Below are 12,205 nucleotides of genomic sequence, written 5' to 3' on the forward strand. Positions count from 1 at the left end.
AGAAAGCAGGTAAGGGGGTGAAGGGGTCCCGCCATGGGCCCTTGAAGCCGGGGTGCTGCTGCAGTGACCCCCTGAGCAGCGGGGCCTGTCCGAGCGCCTCGAACCGGCCTCTGCCGCTTCCTGAAGTCGGTGGTGCTGAGCGGCGAGAACAGGGGAGGAACCCGGGGTTTAGCGCCCGATGAGCCGTGCCCGCCTTCAGCAAGCGCTGTGCCCACTGGTGGGGCAGAGCCGAAGGTGGTTCATCGGAGTGTTCATCATCACGTTTAAATTCAGTGCTGTCGGAGCTCTGTGTGGTTTTTGCGTAATTTCAGTTGAGGAGCACACTCACGCTCTGCAAAAGTCCAGTTTTAGTTACAGTTTTCCAAAGTTTAGTGTGGTTGTCCTTGTCATCAGTAAATTGCCACCGTGCGTGTAGCAAAATATAACTTTCAAATGTTTATTTGTATTTATTAAAATCCTGTTGGGTTTTTTTTTTTCGTAAACAGACCTTCCACGAACTAATTTTAGACGTTTATCATTTGATCACTGCAGGTAAGACAGCACATTTACGTTATCATTATTAAATGCCCCATCTATTCATCAGATGAACTATTGATGCTGAACTATTACTGAAGCCGTGTTCTTCCAGAGTAGTTACTTTAATGGTCTTGTGCCTGCTGTAATAGTAATGCAGCAAGAAAAAATTCAATAAAAACTGAAACGATATGTGTACCTTCCCATGATTAGTGTCTGCAGAGATTGAATCTGATGGCTAAAAGAATACACAAGTGAAAAAATAATTAGGAACAATTATTGTGTACATTCCGATCTTTCAAATCTGTGGAATTGGGACTTGACTTGACTTTTCCCTGGCCAGAATATGCTTCATTTGACCTTCTGAGGCAATATTTATAGATTGAAGGAATATTTATGCAAAATTTCTGTTTAGAGTTTGCTGCTTGAAGTGCTAGAGTGAAAGAAGGGAGTTAGTAGAGGTGGGTTACAAATCCTGTTGTAAATCAGATAGTTCAAGAAGTTACCATCCACACATACAAACCACCACTCCTTGGCTAAAAGCTGGGTGGATTATGGAAGCATCCGTGACAGGGGGTGCTGATTGTGATTGCCAATTGCTCTCTAATCCATTTCAGTGCAAAGACAGTGAGTGTTTCTGCTTGAACCATCTTCTGTGCTGGAGGTGCCCAACATGGCAATGGAAGTGAGTTGGGGAGTATTACAGCATCTGCCCCTGTGGCTCAGTGGCTGTGAGTGCTGGAAGCTACAAGTTACTGAACTGCACTAGTTTCTTTCACAGATTTTCTTGTTAACCTAATTTGCATAGAATCAGGTAGTGGGTATTGGCAGCCACTCAGTATAGGCCTTGCTTTAATGTGCAAGTGAATCAGCAAAATGTTATTTGCTTCTGTCAGCATGATTTCCAGCTGATTTTGCTAAAAAGAATGTGTATTTTTTCTTCTAGTTTGTCTCTGCAGCCATTTGAATACCCAGTTTGCACACCAGATGGGACTGTCTTTGACATTCTGTAAGTTACTGTCTTAGCTTTATTTTTGTGTTGCCAAACTGCTTGGTTACAACTGTGTAATCATCATTTGGTCTTAACAAGTTGACAAAAGTATTCATTCCCATCAAAAAATAATGGAGGTTTCTAATGGCACTTGTCTCTTATTACTTTATGCCTTCTCTTTTCAGGAGCATTGTTCCTTGGATAAAGAAATATGGAACGAACCCAATCACAGGAGAAGTAAGTAATGATGTGTGTATTTACATGATGTGCTTGCTTTCCTTATGTTGTTTCCTATTAATGTGTGGGAGAAACAAAAAAGCCTTAATGAAAGCAAAAGAAGTTGAATGGGAGTACTGTTTTGAAGTGTGATATTTGTGAGATCAGCTTTGATGGAATTAGTGTGTAAGTTTACTAGGAATCTACTTATAGCTTAAAAAAAATATACTTCTAGATTTGAGACCTGATATTCCTTCACTGTCATCCTGCTAATGATCTTTGTAGTAGAAAATAATCATCCTCCAACTGTGTCTGTGGAAGAAAGAGGAAAGCTTTTCTTTATTTTGCATTGATTTATAAATAATGTGGCAGAGGAAATGTGCAGTTCATTTATATAAAATCCCAGGACATCTTGACTTTTTTAAAGGTATGTCAAAATTAAAATCTGTATAGATAGAAATACGAGCTCTTTTGTTACTGCTAGTGATGCCAAAAAGCCTGGCTGGTCAGTGATGGAAAGGGCTCTGTCCTGCTGCCTCGTGTAAGCCGAATTCCAGTCTGTGCAGGGCAAGGTGCTGGCACGCTCACTTCTCCATCTCTGATTAAACTTGCAGTGATGTTTCCTAACCAAAGGGTATTTGGCTTTATGGAGATTAAAGAGATTAATAGGTGATACTATGAATGTTAAACTTAATCTGCAAAATCTTTTGAGTTATCTTGACAATATATTTCAGAAAGCTTCTGACCTGCCTCTGTTGTGATAGTTCACTGTGAGACTAGGATTTCACACTGTGATCAGCGCCTTAGTGGTTTTTCTCCCCCCTTTTTCAGCATAAATGATAATTACGAAGGGATACTTTCTATAGTAGTGTGAAGTTGTAAAGCACCAGATAAATATGAAATACTGGAAGTATTTCCTTGAGGTTTTTTTTGGTTGGTTTGTTGGGTTTTTTTAATTGTGTTAAAAGAGACTACATTGTTTGTGAAGGCATAGAGGAAAATTTTAAACGGAAATTGTTGCTTTATCTACTGAAACTTGTGTTTTCCTTCAGTCAGTGCAGTTACTTTCCCGAGCATTAGGTGGCAGCCCTTGACCAGGATTGTTGGTTGGTTTGCAGATGGCTTTGTGGGATGTGATTACGTTTGAAACATCTTGTGTTTGATTAAAGATTTTCTCAGCAGAGAGATACGAGGAGAAGCTAAATACAGATGCAGCATTCCAAACTCTGAACACGAACAGGCTGTCTGAGACTCAATATCTTCAGTTATAGCAAACTGCAGGTGTGTTTGTGCAATGGAGAGATGATTGAAGGTCTCTCTTCACACATGAAGAGACCAATGTATTGTTGAGAAGGAATGGAATTGCAGCTATTTAATTTGTTTTCACCAGCCTCCCACACCTTGCTGTTGTGCATTCATTGGGAGTTTTGGGATGTTGCCAGATCAATTTTTTCCACTCACAGCAACTCCATGATGCCTGTTCTCATGTCAGACTGTGAACCATGATGTGGTTTAAAATTACTTCAGGTAAATGCCAAGCAAGAAATGTGATGTGTCCAGTGTTTTTTTGTAGCACAGAGAAGGGGAGATTGTGCAGAATATACTTGGCTCAAATAAAGTCTGACTATTGGTTTACTCAGACTTGTGCATCTATAGTTGATCTGAGGTGCACCTCTAGTTCTTCTCAACACGCATCCCCTTTTCCTCTGTATCACTCTATTTGGGGAGCCCTCTCTTCTTCCCTTTTAATCAGTGGGAGACTTGTGCTGTACAGCTCTGCCCTCCGCAGGATGAAGGCATTTCTGACCACCTGGAAGAAAGAGGGAATGCTTGCTTTCCAGAACAGCACACAACCCTGCTGAATCCAGCTCTGTGGAGCTAGAAGTTGAAGAGCAGGGTTGAAGGAGTGTCGTGATTTAGCCTTTGTTTCCCAGAGGGCCTGCTCTGGTTTTCAGAGGGGAAGATAGTGTTGAGCAGGAAGGGGACGGGAGTGCTGGGACAAGGCAGGGTAGGTGGCAGAGGAAGTCAGTGAGTGGAGCTTGTGCATCTCTAGATTTTAGTACCCTCTATTTAATCTATCATTGTGTGTGCACCTTCTGTTACTTGTAGAGGTTGCTTGTTGTGGAAACCAGAAAGTATTTTCTGTAATGAGTTAGTGACTTACAGAAACTTAAGACGCTGGGTTTGTTTAAAAAGGAATTGAGTCAGATTAGTTGCAGTGCCATGTTTTGTATGATGACTTATAAAGTTACTTTGCAGAGACTGATGATTTGTCATTGGTGATGAGGCTCTGGAGAATTTTTAATTTTTTTTGTCCTGAAATTAAAAATTATAATGAAATCCTCTGTGGCTTGTACTTCTGTTGTTCCCGTTTGCTACAGGGCAAATGTTTTAGAGAAGTCAATAGGCTACTTGGAAACGGCATTGTTAATGGTGCACTCTTGTTACTCACTAATTCTGTCTAACTGTCTTATTTCTGAAGTGGACCCCTCAGTGGGGAACTGGAGAGCCTTGCAATCATTAATATATTTATCTTCACAGTGCTCCCAGGGAGTAGAACTGTACTAGTCTTTTATTAATTGGATGTTTGTGAACTGATCTACAAGTGACTTCTCTGATTTTGCCCAGTCCTGAGCTATTGGACCAGCCTTCCTTTTTAAAGAAATTTTGCAGTGCCACGATCACAGTTATTCTTTGATATGTTTAAAACATTTTAAAATATTTTTGCTTTCCTTCCCTATACTTCCTCATAGTTTATGGGTTTTTTTTCTTGTTTCTCCAAACATTCTCCTGAGGTGCAGTACGGACACCAATATCCATTTATGAGAAACAGATCACCATCAGCCTTTGTCTAGAGTTTCCCATAAACTGTTCCAGAAAGTAGCTTTAGATTTATTTTTTTCCCCTTTTCAATAGAACCTTGCAGTAAAAAATACTTCTGTTACCACACCAATAATTTTGCAAGAAACAGTGCATCTCTTGTAGCTGAACTACAGCCTGTCTGATGGCATTGGCTCACTTGTTGGTTTGTTGTTTTTTTTTGTCAGCTTTGCTGGGACACTACCCTAACTTATGTTTACACTACAATTGCATAAAATAAAGAGAAAAGTCATAGTTAGCTCATTCCTTTTTACTGAGAACAGCACTTTGGCTTCTTGGGCTTGCAGATAGTTGCAAGCTTGCCAGAACGTTTCATGTAGCGGTGATATGACAGCAGTGACCAGCATGCCCACACAAGTCAGCCAGCTGGGCTCAGGAGTACCTGTTTCCAAGAAATTAAATCGGTCAGAGCATTTCTGGTTTGATGGAATCTCAAATATGAACAGATGACAGATCTGCATGACGGTAGCAGCGTGCCTTTCGACAGGAATTTCAAGGAAATTGTTCTTTGTTTCATGGATATGTCATATGTGGGCTGAGCTATTTTTCTGCTTTGCATTGTAATGTTTGATATAAATACCTATTTTTTCACTCGGATTCAGTAACATTCTAACTGTATGTGGTCAGCCCAGATTATTGTGGTGTGCTTCAGCTCCTTTCAAGACTGGCTCTGTATCCTTGGACAAATATCTCTCTTCTCTCTCAGAAGTAGCTACGGTCTTTGTCCCTTGTTCCCCCTTTTCTGTGGGAATTTAGTTTCTTTTAGACAGTTGAAAGTCAGTTTGTCTCTGGCGTTTGCTTCTAAGGCTTTGGTCCAAAGTCAATTTTGTGACTGTTTTAAGTGTATCTGCTTTTAAACTCACCTATATGAATTCTTTCTGCACTACTCAGCAAACTAAAATCCATGTGTCTGCTGGTCCTGCCTAACCCAGAGAGGCAATCCTCATGTTAAGGGCCGTGTGCAGCTGTGTGGTTATAGTGTGTGTATGGTCTTGAAGGGCAAACAGGATTCAGTTTAGTTAATTCGGCTGGAGCTTAACATATGCCTAAGAGTGAGGTTAAGAGACCTGAGGATGCTTTGTGGTAGATGTATAAGACCAGGAGTCACGTTTCTGGTCTGAATGAGGCAGAACACAATTTGTGTTGTGCCCTGTCCCATGCAAGCTCAGGATCCAGACCTACAGGCCAGAGAGAGTTTTTTCACAGGTGTCACAAGGTTTTAGCTTCTTACTAGGTTAAACAGGAAATTTTTTATAAACACTGAGGATTTTTTTTTAGGCTTAGGAAAGTCTTTTGCTTGGGCTGCCTTTGAAGATAACCATAAAAATGAGTGTGGGGCATTTAAAGAAGTAGTAGAAGGCATAGCCACTGACATGGAAAATGAGGACTAACTTTGGAGTCAGGAGGCTGAAAAATCTCTTGACTTTTCCCAGTAGGATATCTGCCTTCTTAAAAGAGAGCGCTGTATCCAAAGTTTTGCTCTGACTTAAAGATAAATATTTGCTATTTTTTCCCACACTCTTAATTCTGTATTTACCAAATAAAAATGACTTGGGGTGAGATTATGACTACTATGATGAAATAATTGCAGTACAGGTGTCTGCTTCACGCAGTGAGCCTGTCTGAACACTTTGAAAGCAACCAGAGATGCACACCTTGTACCTGCATTGCCCTGCAGCAATGGCAGAGCCTGTAACCGACACCACCTACCTCCAGCACTGCTCACGTAGGAATGTAAGCAGTGCCTGGTTTTTAATAGTTTATTTTAAATAAGGTTAGTAGGGTGATACTTGCCTGAATAATTACAGGCACTTTCAAAACCAGTAACTTCTTACTGGTTTTGAAAAAAAAATTGCAACTAAGTGTATTATTTCAAAACTTTGGAAAGTCATTCTCAAATACATTCCTTAAACATGTTTATTTGCTAATTCCTCTCCCAAATGATAGTGGCTATTGTTACTTCATTTTATTGTGAAAGCATGGTTTCTTTAAAATTTGATCAACTAGATTTCAGTCAGCCTCATGGAAATCAGTTGCTGGTCTTGCAGTGAGAGAAGCTTGCTGACCAGGTTAATGGAGAGAATATAGAGAAGATTACTTTTTTTTTTTACCACTGAATTTATTAATCCCACTTTAAAAATGAACAAAAAACCTTATAGCACTTTTTTTAATGCGCTAAAAAAGTTTTTGGCTGTCTAAATTAGGGAAATCCTGCCTTAAATGGATGCAGAAATTAGAGCAAAGGTGAAACTTCCTTAAACATAAAAGTGTTTTTACCGTGTACTTATTTTGAAAGCACAGAAACAGAAAACAATAATTGTTTCTTCACTTGAGAAGTGAACATCGTGAGAAAGCAGGCTTAGGTTTTTTTTCTTATTTTGAAATATTCTGAATAAAGAAACTGTAGCATGTCAGGAGTGTGAGAAATATCAAGTACTGTAGGAACAGGTGTTAAAGTACACGGTAGTTCCAGCCAGAGCTTTATAGTTCAGTACAAATTGCTCCCCACCTCTATCAAACCATCAGCGCAAGGCCCGTGTGTTTCATGACTGGATTCCTGTAAGTGGGTTGCATGAGCTTCACACTGAGTCAGAGGTGTTGAGATCAAGATCACAAACAAAACTCATCCAATGCTGAGTTGAGTGGAATAGGTCTCCGGCCTGAACCAGGAGAGGACAAGTTCAAGTTTCATGTGACCTGTATTAGCTAAATCAACAGTGACTGTGGCTTTTAACTCGGTTCATATGGTCTGTGTGGTAATTTACTGCAGATTGCTCCTTTAATTGTGTTATTCCAGGTGTGTTTCTAGATAATGAGCAGCAAATAATGGATGTCATCAGACAAGGATCTGTGGTTTGAAGGTGACCTTTTTCATGGCAGCGTAGCAGTAGCTGCTGTTGGAATACATTGTCAGGAAAATGTAATAGCTGGAGATAATGTTCAATGGGATGCACTTTCAGAGTGGTTGTTTAGACCTTTCTGCAACATGATGGTAATATTACCTTAGGATTTTGGTGGTCTTCTAAAGATGGCACACTGCAGCAGGAGTCAGATTTTCCTTGTGACTTTTCATCTTTTCCTCTTGAAAAGTTTTCTTCACTCATTCTGTTTCCAAAGCTATTGTGCTTACTCTGAGCATTTTCATTCTTTGTTTAAATACAAAATATTGAGGGGAAAATGCTGTGCAGCCCTGCATAGGCAGGCTATCTCCACATCAGTTTTCTGTATCTAGAGTGCTGGGACTATTTAATTAAGAGCAATTAAGTTAGACCAACTGAGGTATTTTTTGCTATGTAGAAAAATTCAGGAGTGAGACATATTCCCTCCTTCATTGTTTTTTTTTTTTTTTCCTTCTCAATTTCAGAGCAACAGCACCTGAAATCCAAGTAGTCTGCTATGGTTTCTCCTTGGGGCTTTGGAAATGAGTGATCATTTAGGTGGATCAGTAACTTCAGGTCTCATTTGGCTGTAGCATAACTGATGTATTAATGAGAATTTTGATTTTTCTCTAGAGAACAGTTTTCACGTACATGTCAGAAGAAGTTGGCACATCTTCAGCTTTGAAATTCAAAGTATATTTCTTGATTTGTCTGATGCAACTCAGTCAGGTCTTCAGATATTACATAGGTTTAAATGTCAATTGCCTCCTTTTTTTCCCTTTTGTTAAACTTACTGTATTTTTTCCTGTACATTTGAAGTCAGGGAGGGAGTTTTTCTTGTTTATTTGTAAGAAAAGTTTCAGCAGGGGGTGGGAATACATTTTTGTTCTGGGTGAGTAATAGCTTATTACAGAGTAGAGAACAAAGCTTACAGAAAGAAAACCAAGGGAAGCTTTGTTGTTGAAAAATGATTCAGACAAATCTGGCTTAGTTGGTTTTCATGTGTTGCAGAAAGAAGGGTGAAATGATCAGGAACAGAAAACTGGATGACTCTGAGGTCTTCAGCTCTCTTGCAGTTTGCTTTGCAAACTGTGTGCTCTGTCTCGAACCAGTGTTTGCTTTCTTCCTGCTATGACTGCCGAGAGGTTCTTCTGATGGTTTTTCATCTGATAGATATCTTCTGTAAATTTGGGGTTTGACCAGCTTAGTCTCGTTTGTATTTGTGCCAAAATTGCGCTTCTCTGTTAGTGTTTACAGCTGTGTATTTGGTACAGAGGAATTTAATGCTTTCTTGACATTTTCTTGTTGAGACTTGTGTTTTCCTGTCAGATGTTCTTTTTGCCTTTAAGTTCTCTATACCCTAAATGGTCACAGTTGTCCTTCTCTGCATCTGTTTAATTTTAATTTATCTTCTTTGAACAGAGTTAATCTTGACTATACACAGTAAATGCTGGGTGAATGCCTGGTACCGTGGTGGGAACATTTTCTAATCTCTTCCTGAAATACTTTGATAATACTTTGATATATTACACATGATAGTGTAAAACAGAAAACAGTTTCAATGTATGTGTTGAGACAGGAAGGGTGCTTTCAGAATATGATAATATGTTGTATTTTCTCTTGATAACTTGGGTCATTTCAGAAGCAGGTACTATTTATAAATAAGAGTTAGCCAGGAAGAGCAGTGGTTCTTTCTTTTATCTTTTTTGTTTCTGGTTGAATGTTGCTGCCTATGTTTCTGTGGCCTCTTGCATTCTTTCAGGCACCGGTGGTTACAGCCATCATCATTAAGCATCTCTCTCCAGGTGCATTTTTGTCTGGAGAAAGCAGCCACAGGCTGCTGCTCAAATGCCTAGAATCCACTTTGAACAAGATGAACTCTTTAATATGCAGCAACTGAACCATGTCGTCTTACCTCATTTGCTTCAGAAATTATTAGCTTTTAGTCAACAGTCTAAATGAGTTAATATTTGACTAGTGACCATAAATTTTCAAGGCCCCTGGATAGAAATGCATGAGGACATGATTCCTACCCAGAGGAATGACCAGAAAGTCGTGTGTCATAACTGGAAATGGTCATAAAACACAGGGAGGTCAAGGGGATAAAGGTCTCGGCGAGACTGATGACCTGGAAGGTGATTCCTTTCTTGTTGGGTTTTCTGAAACTTTCCCACTCTCCTTTGTTACTGACAAACACATGAATAGTTGGTTGTTTCTCTTCCAAAGTTGTATCTGTGTGTTTTACAGTAGTGCACCCAGCACCACTAAGAGTAAGCCTTTATCTGTCCTAAAAGGTGGATTGATTTTTCAATTCCCTATGTCTTTGGGAAACAGCATGAAGAAGATGAGATTTGCCTAGGCTTACTCTTCAAGTGCTTTATCAAAAGGAGATGTTTAAAACCCTCCAGTGTCATGAGTCACTGGCCAAGCTGCTGTGCCTCCTTCACACCTTGCTGATGAGGATTGTGGTGGTGATGGACACTGTTTTATCCATCAAGCCAGCTCTGGACATACGCAAATAAATGTATCTAGCATCATTCCTAATGCATTATTTCCCTTACAGCAAAAAAAGTATTTACATCTTGGTTTTACAGACTGAACAGATGGTCTTTTTTTTTTCCTTTTCCATGTTTTGGTGGAAGTGTGCACATTGGATGGGGTTTTGTGAATGTGACACTTGAAAAACTAGCAGCTGTGAAACGCTCTAGCCTTAAATGAGATGCAGCATGAGGTTTCCCACAGATCCTTACTTGCCTGTTTTTCACCAGAATTGGAGACTAGCTTTTTGATGCTTCTGCAAAGCTTTATTTTCCATGAACTGTGTTGTATTTGGCTGTGGGTCTCTGGGTTGATAGAATTCTGACCGCATTAAGACTGCAAATTTAATCTTGCACATGAAACGACTCATCTTTTTTTCATGGTAATTTCTGTTAACGTGGTCTTTGATAGAGCAACATTATTGCTAGTATCTGTGAGCCATGTGTGTTATCAAGCATATCTTTATGATTCTCTGGACAAGGCTTTGGTGACCATATGGTGTCAGTTTAATTAAAATTTAAATATGGAAATACAGTGGTCTGGAAGTGGGTAATGAGGGACCTTTTGTGTCCATTTCCATACCAGTTCAGTAGTAGATGAAAGCTGCAGTTAAAACAGCAGCTTCATCCAAGAATGTGAATTGCGGGCATCATCTTAGCATTTGGTAGACAGTTGTCCATGTGATAAATACTTAGCATTTTTGCTGTTGAACTGAACATAGAAATTATACTTTGAATCATGAGACCATTCTGGCCTCTTGGCTGCTGACCCCAAATTTTTCATGAAATATTAAACTACACGAAGATGGCTTATCTTGTTAAAACAGCGCTGCTGTTTCCAGTCACGTTCCCATAATATTTAGACTTGCTGAGGATTTCCAATGCCTTTTATCATCATTAAATCCATTTACAAGATCTGAAATAAGTAACATTATTCATGGAGTTATTCCAATGCTATTAATTCATATCCTCGTATTTCTTGAAGGTTTTATAGCAGGGAAAATTGTAAGAGGGCTTCTTCAAATGTGAAGTTGTATGAAAAGAGTAACAGGTCTCATCTTTAAAGGAACCAAAGAATTTAATAAGAAATTCATTTGTTGTTGTTAAGCTACATTTGGTACTTGGCAGACAACACTGTTTTAATATTCGTATTTGGTTTGTCTTTCTCTTCCATTTGAGGTAACTCGGTATTGCTTGTTTTGGTGGGATGAGAACCTACCAAATGGCCATGCCAGCACTGGATGAATTTGTTCTTGTGTTGTCAACCAGTTCAGACACGACACGTTAATTTTTCACCATGATAGCTTCACTGGATTATTGTGTGCTCCTGCCAGAGGCCATTCAGAAGGGTGTCCAATCCCCGAGTGTTGAACATGTTAAAGCTAACTCAATTACTGTTGATAGAGCAGGAAAGTCTGTATTTACTGAATACAGCTCTTGCTGCACGTCACCAACTCTACCCATGTGTGGGTAGAGAATCAAATGAGCCCATTTTGATTGCTTTTCAGGGTGATGCATATCCAACAGGATCAGAGCCTCATTAAAAAGAAGAACATGCAGCCACAGACCAAAGAGATTCAGAGTGTAACTAATTGATGCGTGGAGATTGTAGGTCATATCTTCATGAGACACACAGCGATGACAGAGAATGATTTAATTTGAAACAATCAGCATGCTTCATCCACGAGTAGCCACAGTGCCCCACTAACCTACACGTCGTAATAACCTCTGCTTTGGGTATCAATACAGGATGCTGCCCTTTGGGTCCCACAGAACAGGTGCTGTCAGCTGACAGATGAGAGCGTGTGAGGTGGTGGGGCTTCTCACTGCTGCAAGAAAGTAGGTCATGGCCAAAAGTAGCCTTGGCTGCCTTTGTGCAAGTGTGCCTGTGAGAGAGGAGTCAGCTGAGAAAGGAGCTTGCAGAGTTTTTTGGTTTGTTTTTTTAGCCCTTCCTTGCTGTGGACCAGCTGGCACTATGTGCTGTGAAATGTGTCTGCTTTCCAGTATTTTTGCATAAAATATTTTTAGAAGTGAATATGCAGCCCTTATTTCTGCTTAGGGGAATTAGTGCATGCTTGTGGCCTTTAATTTTCATTAAGAATTTAGAATTGTAATTAGATCAAGTGTTTTTAATAAACATTTTTTCCTTGCTTTCTTTGTTGGAGATTGACTGAAACTGGATGGTAGGT

General features: G+C 39.7%; 1 protein-coding gene across 1 annotated transcript in view; it reads left to right on the forward strand.

The window, feature by feature from the left end:
- The first annotated feature begins 178 nt into the window (after positions 1 to 178).
- Positions 179 to 12,205, forward strand: part of PPIL2 (peptidylprolyl isomerase like 2) — a 72,323-nt gene continuing 60,296 nt past the window's right edge. Inside the window, exons 1-4 of the mRNA XM_029085856.1 lie at positions 179 to 293; positions 486 to 531; positions 1,460 to 1,522; positions 1,690 to 1,741. Coding sequence (XP_028941689.1) covers positions 179 to 293; positions 486 to 531; positions 1,460 to 1,522; positions 1,690 to 1,741 — 276 coding nt within the window. The remainder of the gene's footprint in view (positions 294 to 485; positions 532 to 1,459; positions 1,523 to 1,689; positions 1,742 to 12,205) is intronic.

Source organism: Antrostomus carolinensis, unplaced genomic scaffold (assembly GCF_000700745.2).
Source record: "Antrostomus carolinensis isolate BGI_N321 unplaced genomic scaffold, ASM70074v2 scaffold2907, whole genome shotgun sequence".
In the NCBI taxonomy this organism is placed as follows: domain Eukaryota; kingdom Metazoa; phylum Chordata; class Aves; order Caprimulgiformes; family Caprimulgidae; genus Antrostomus; species Antrostomus carolinensis.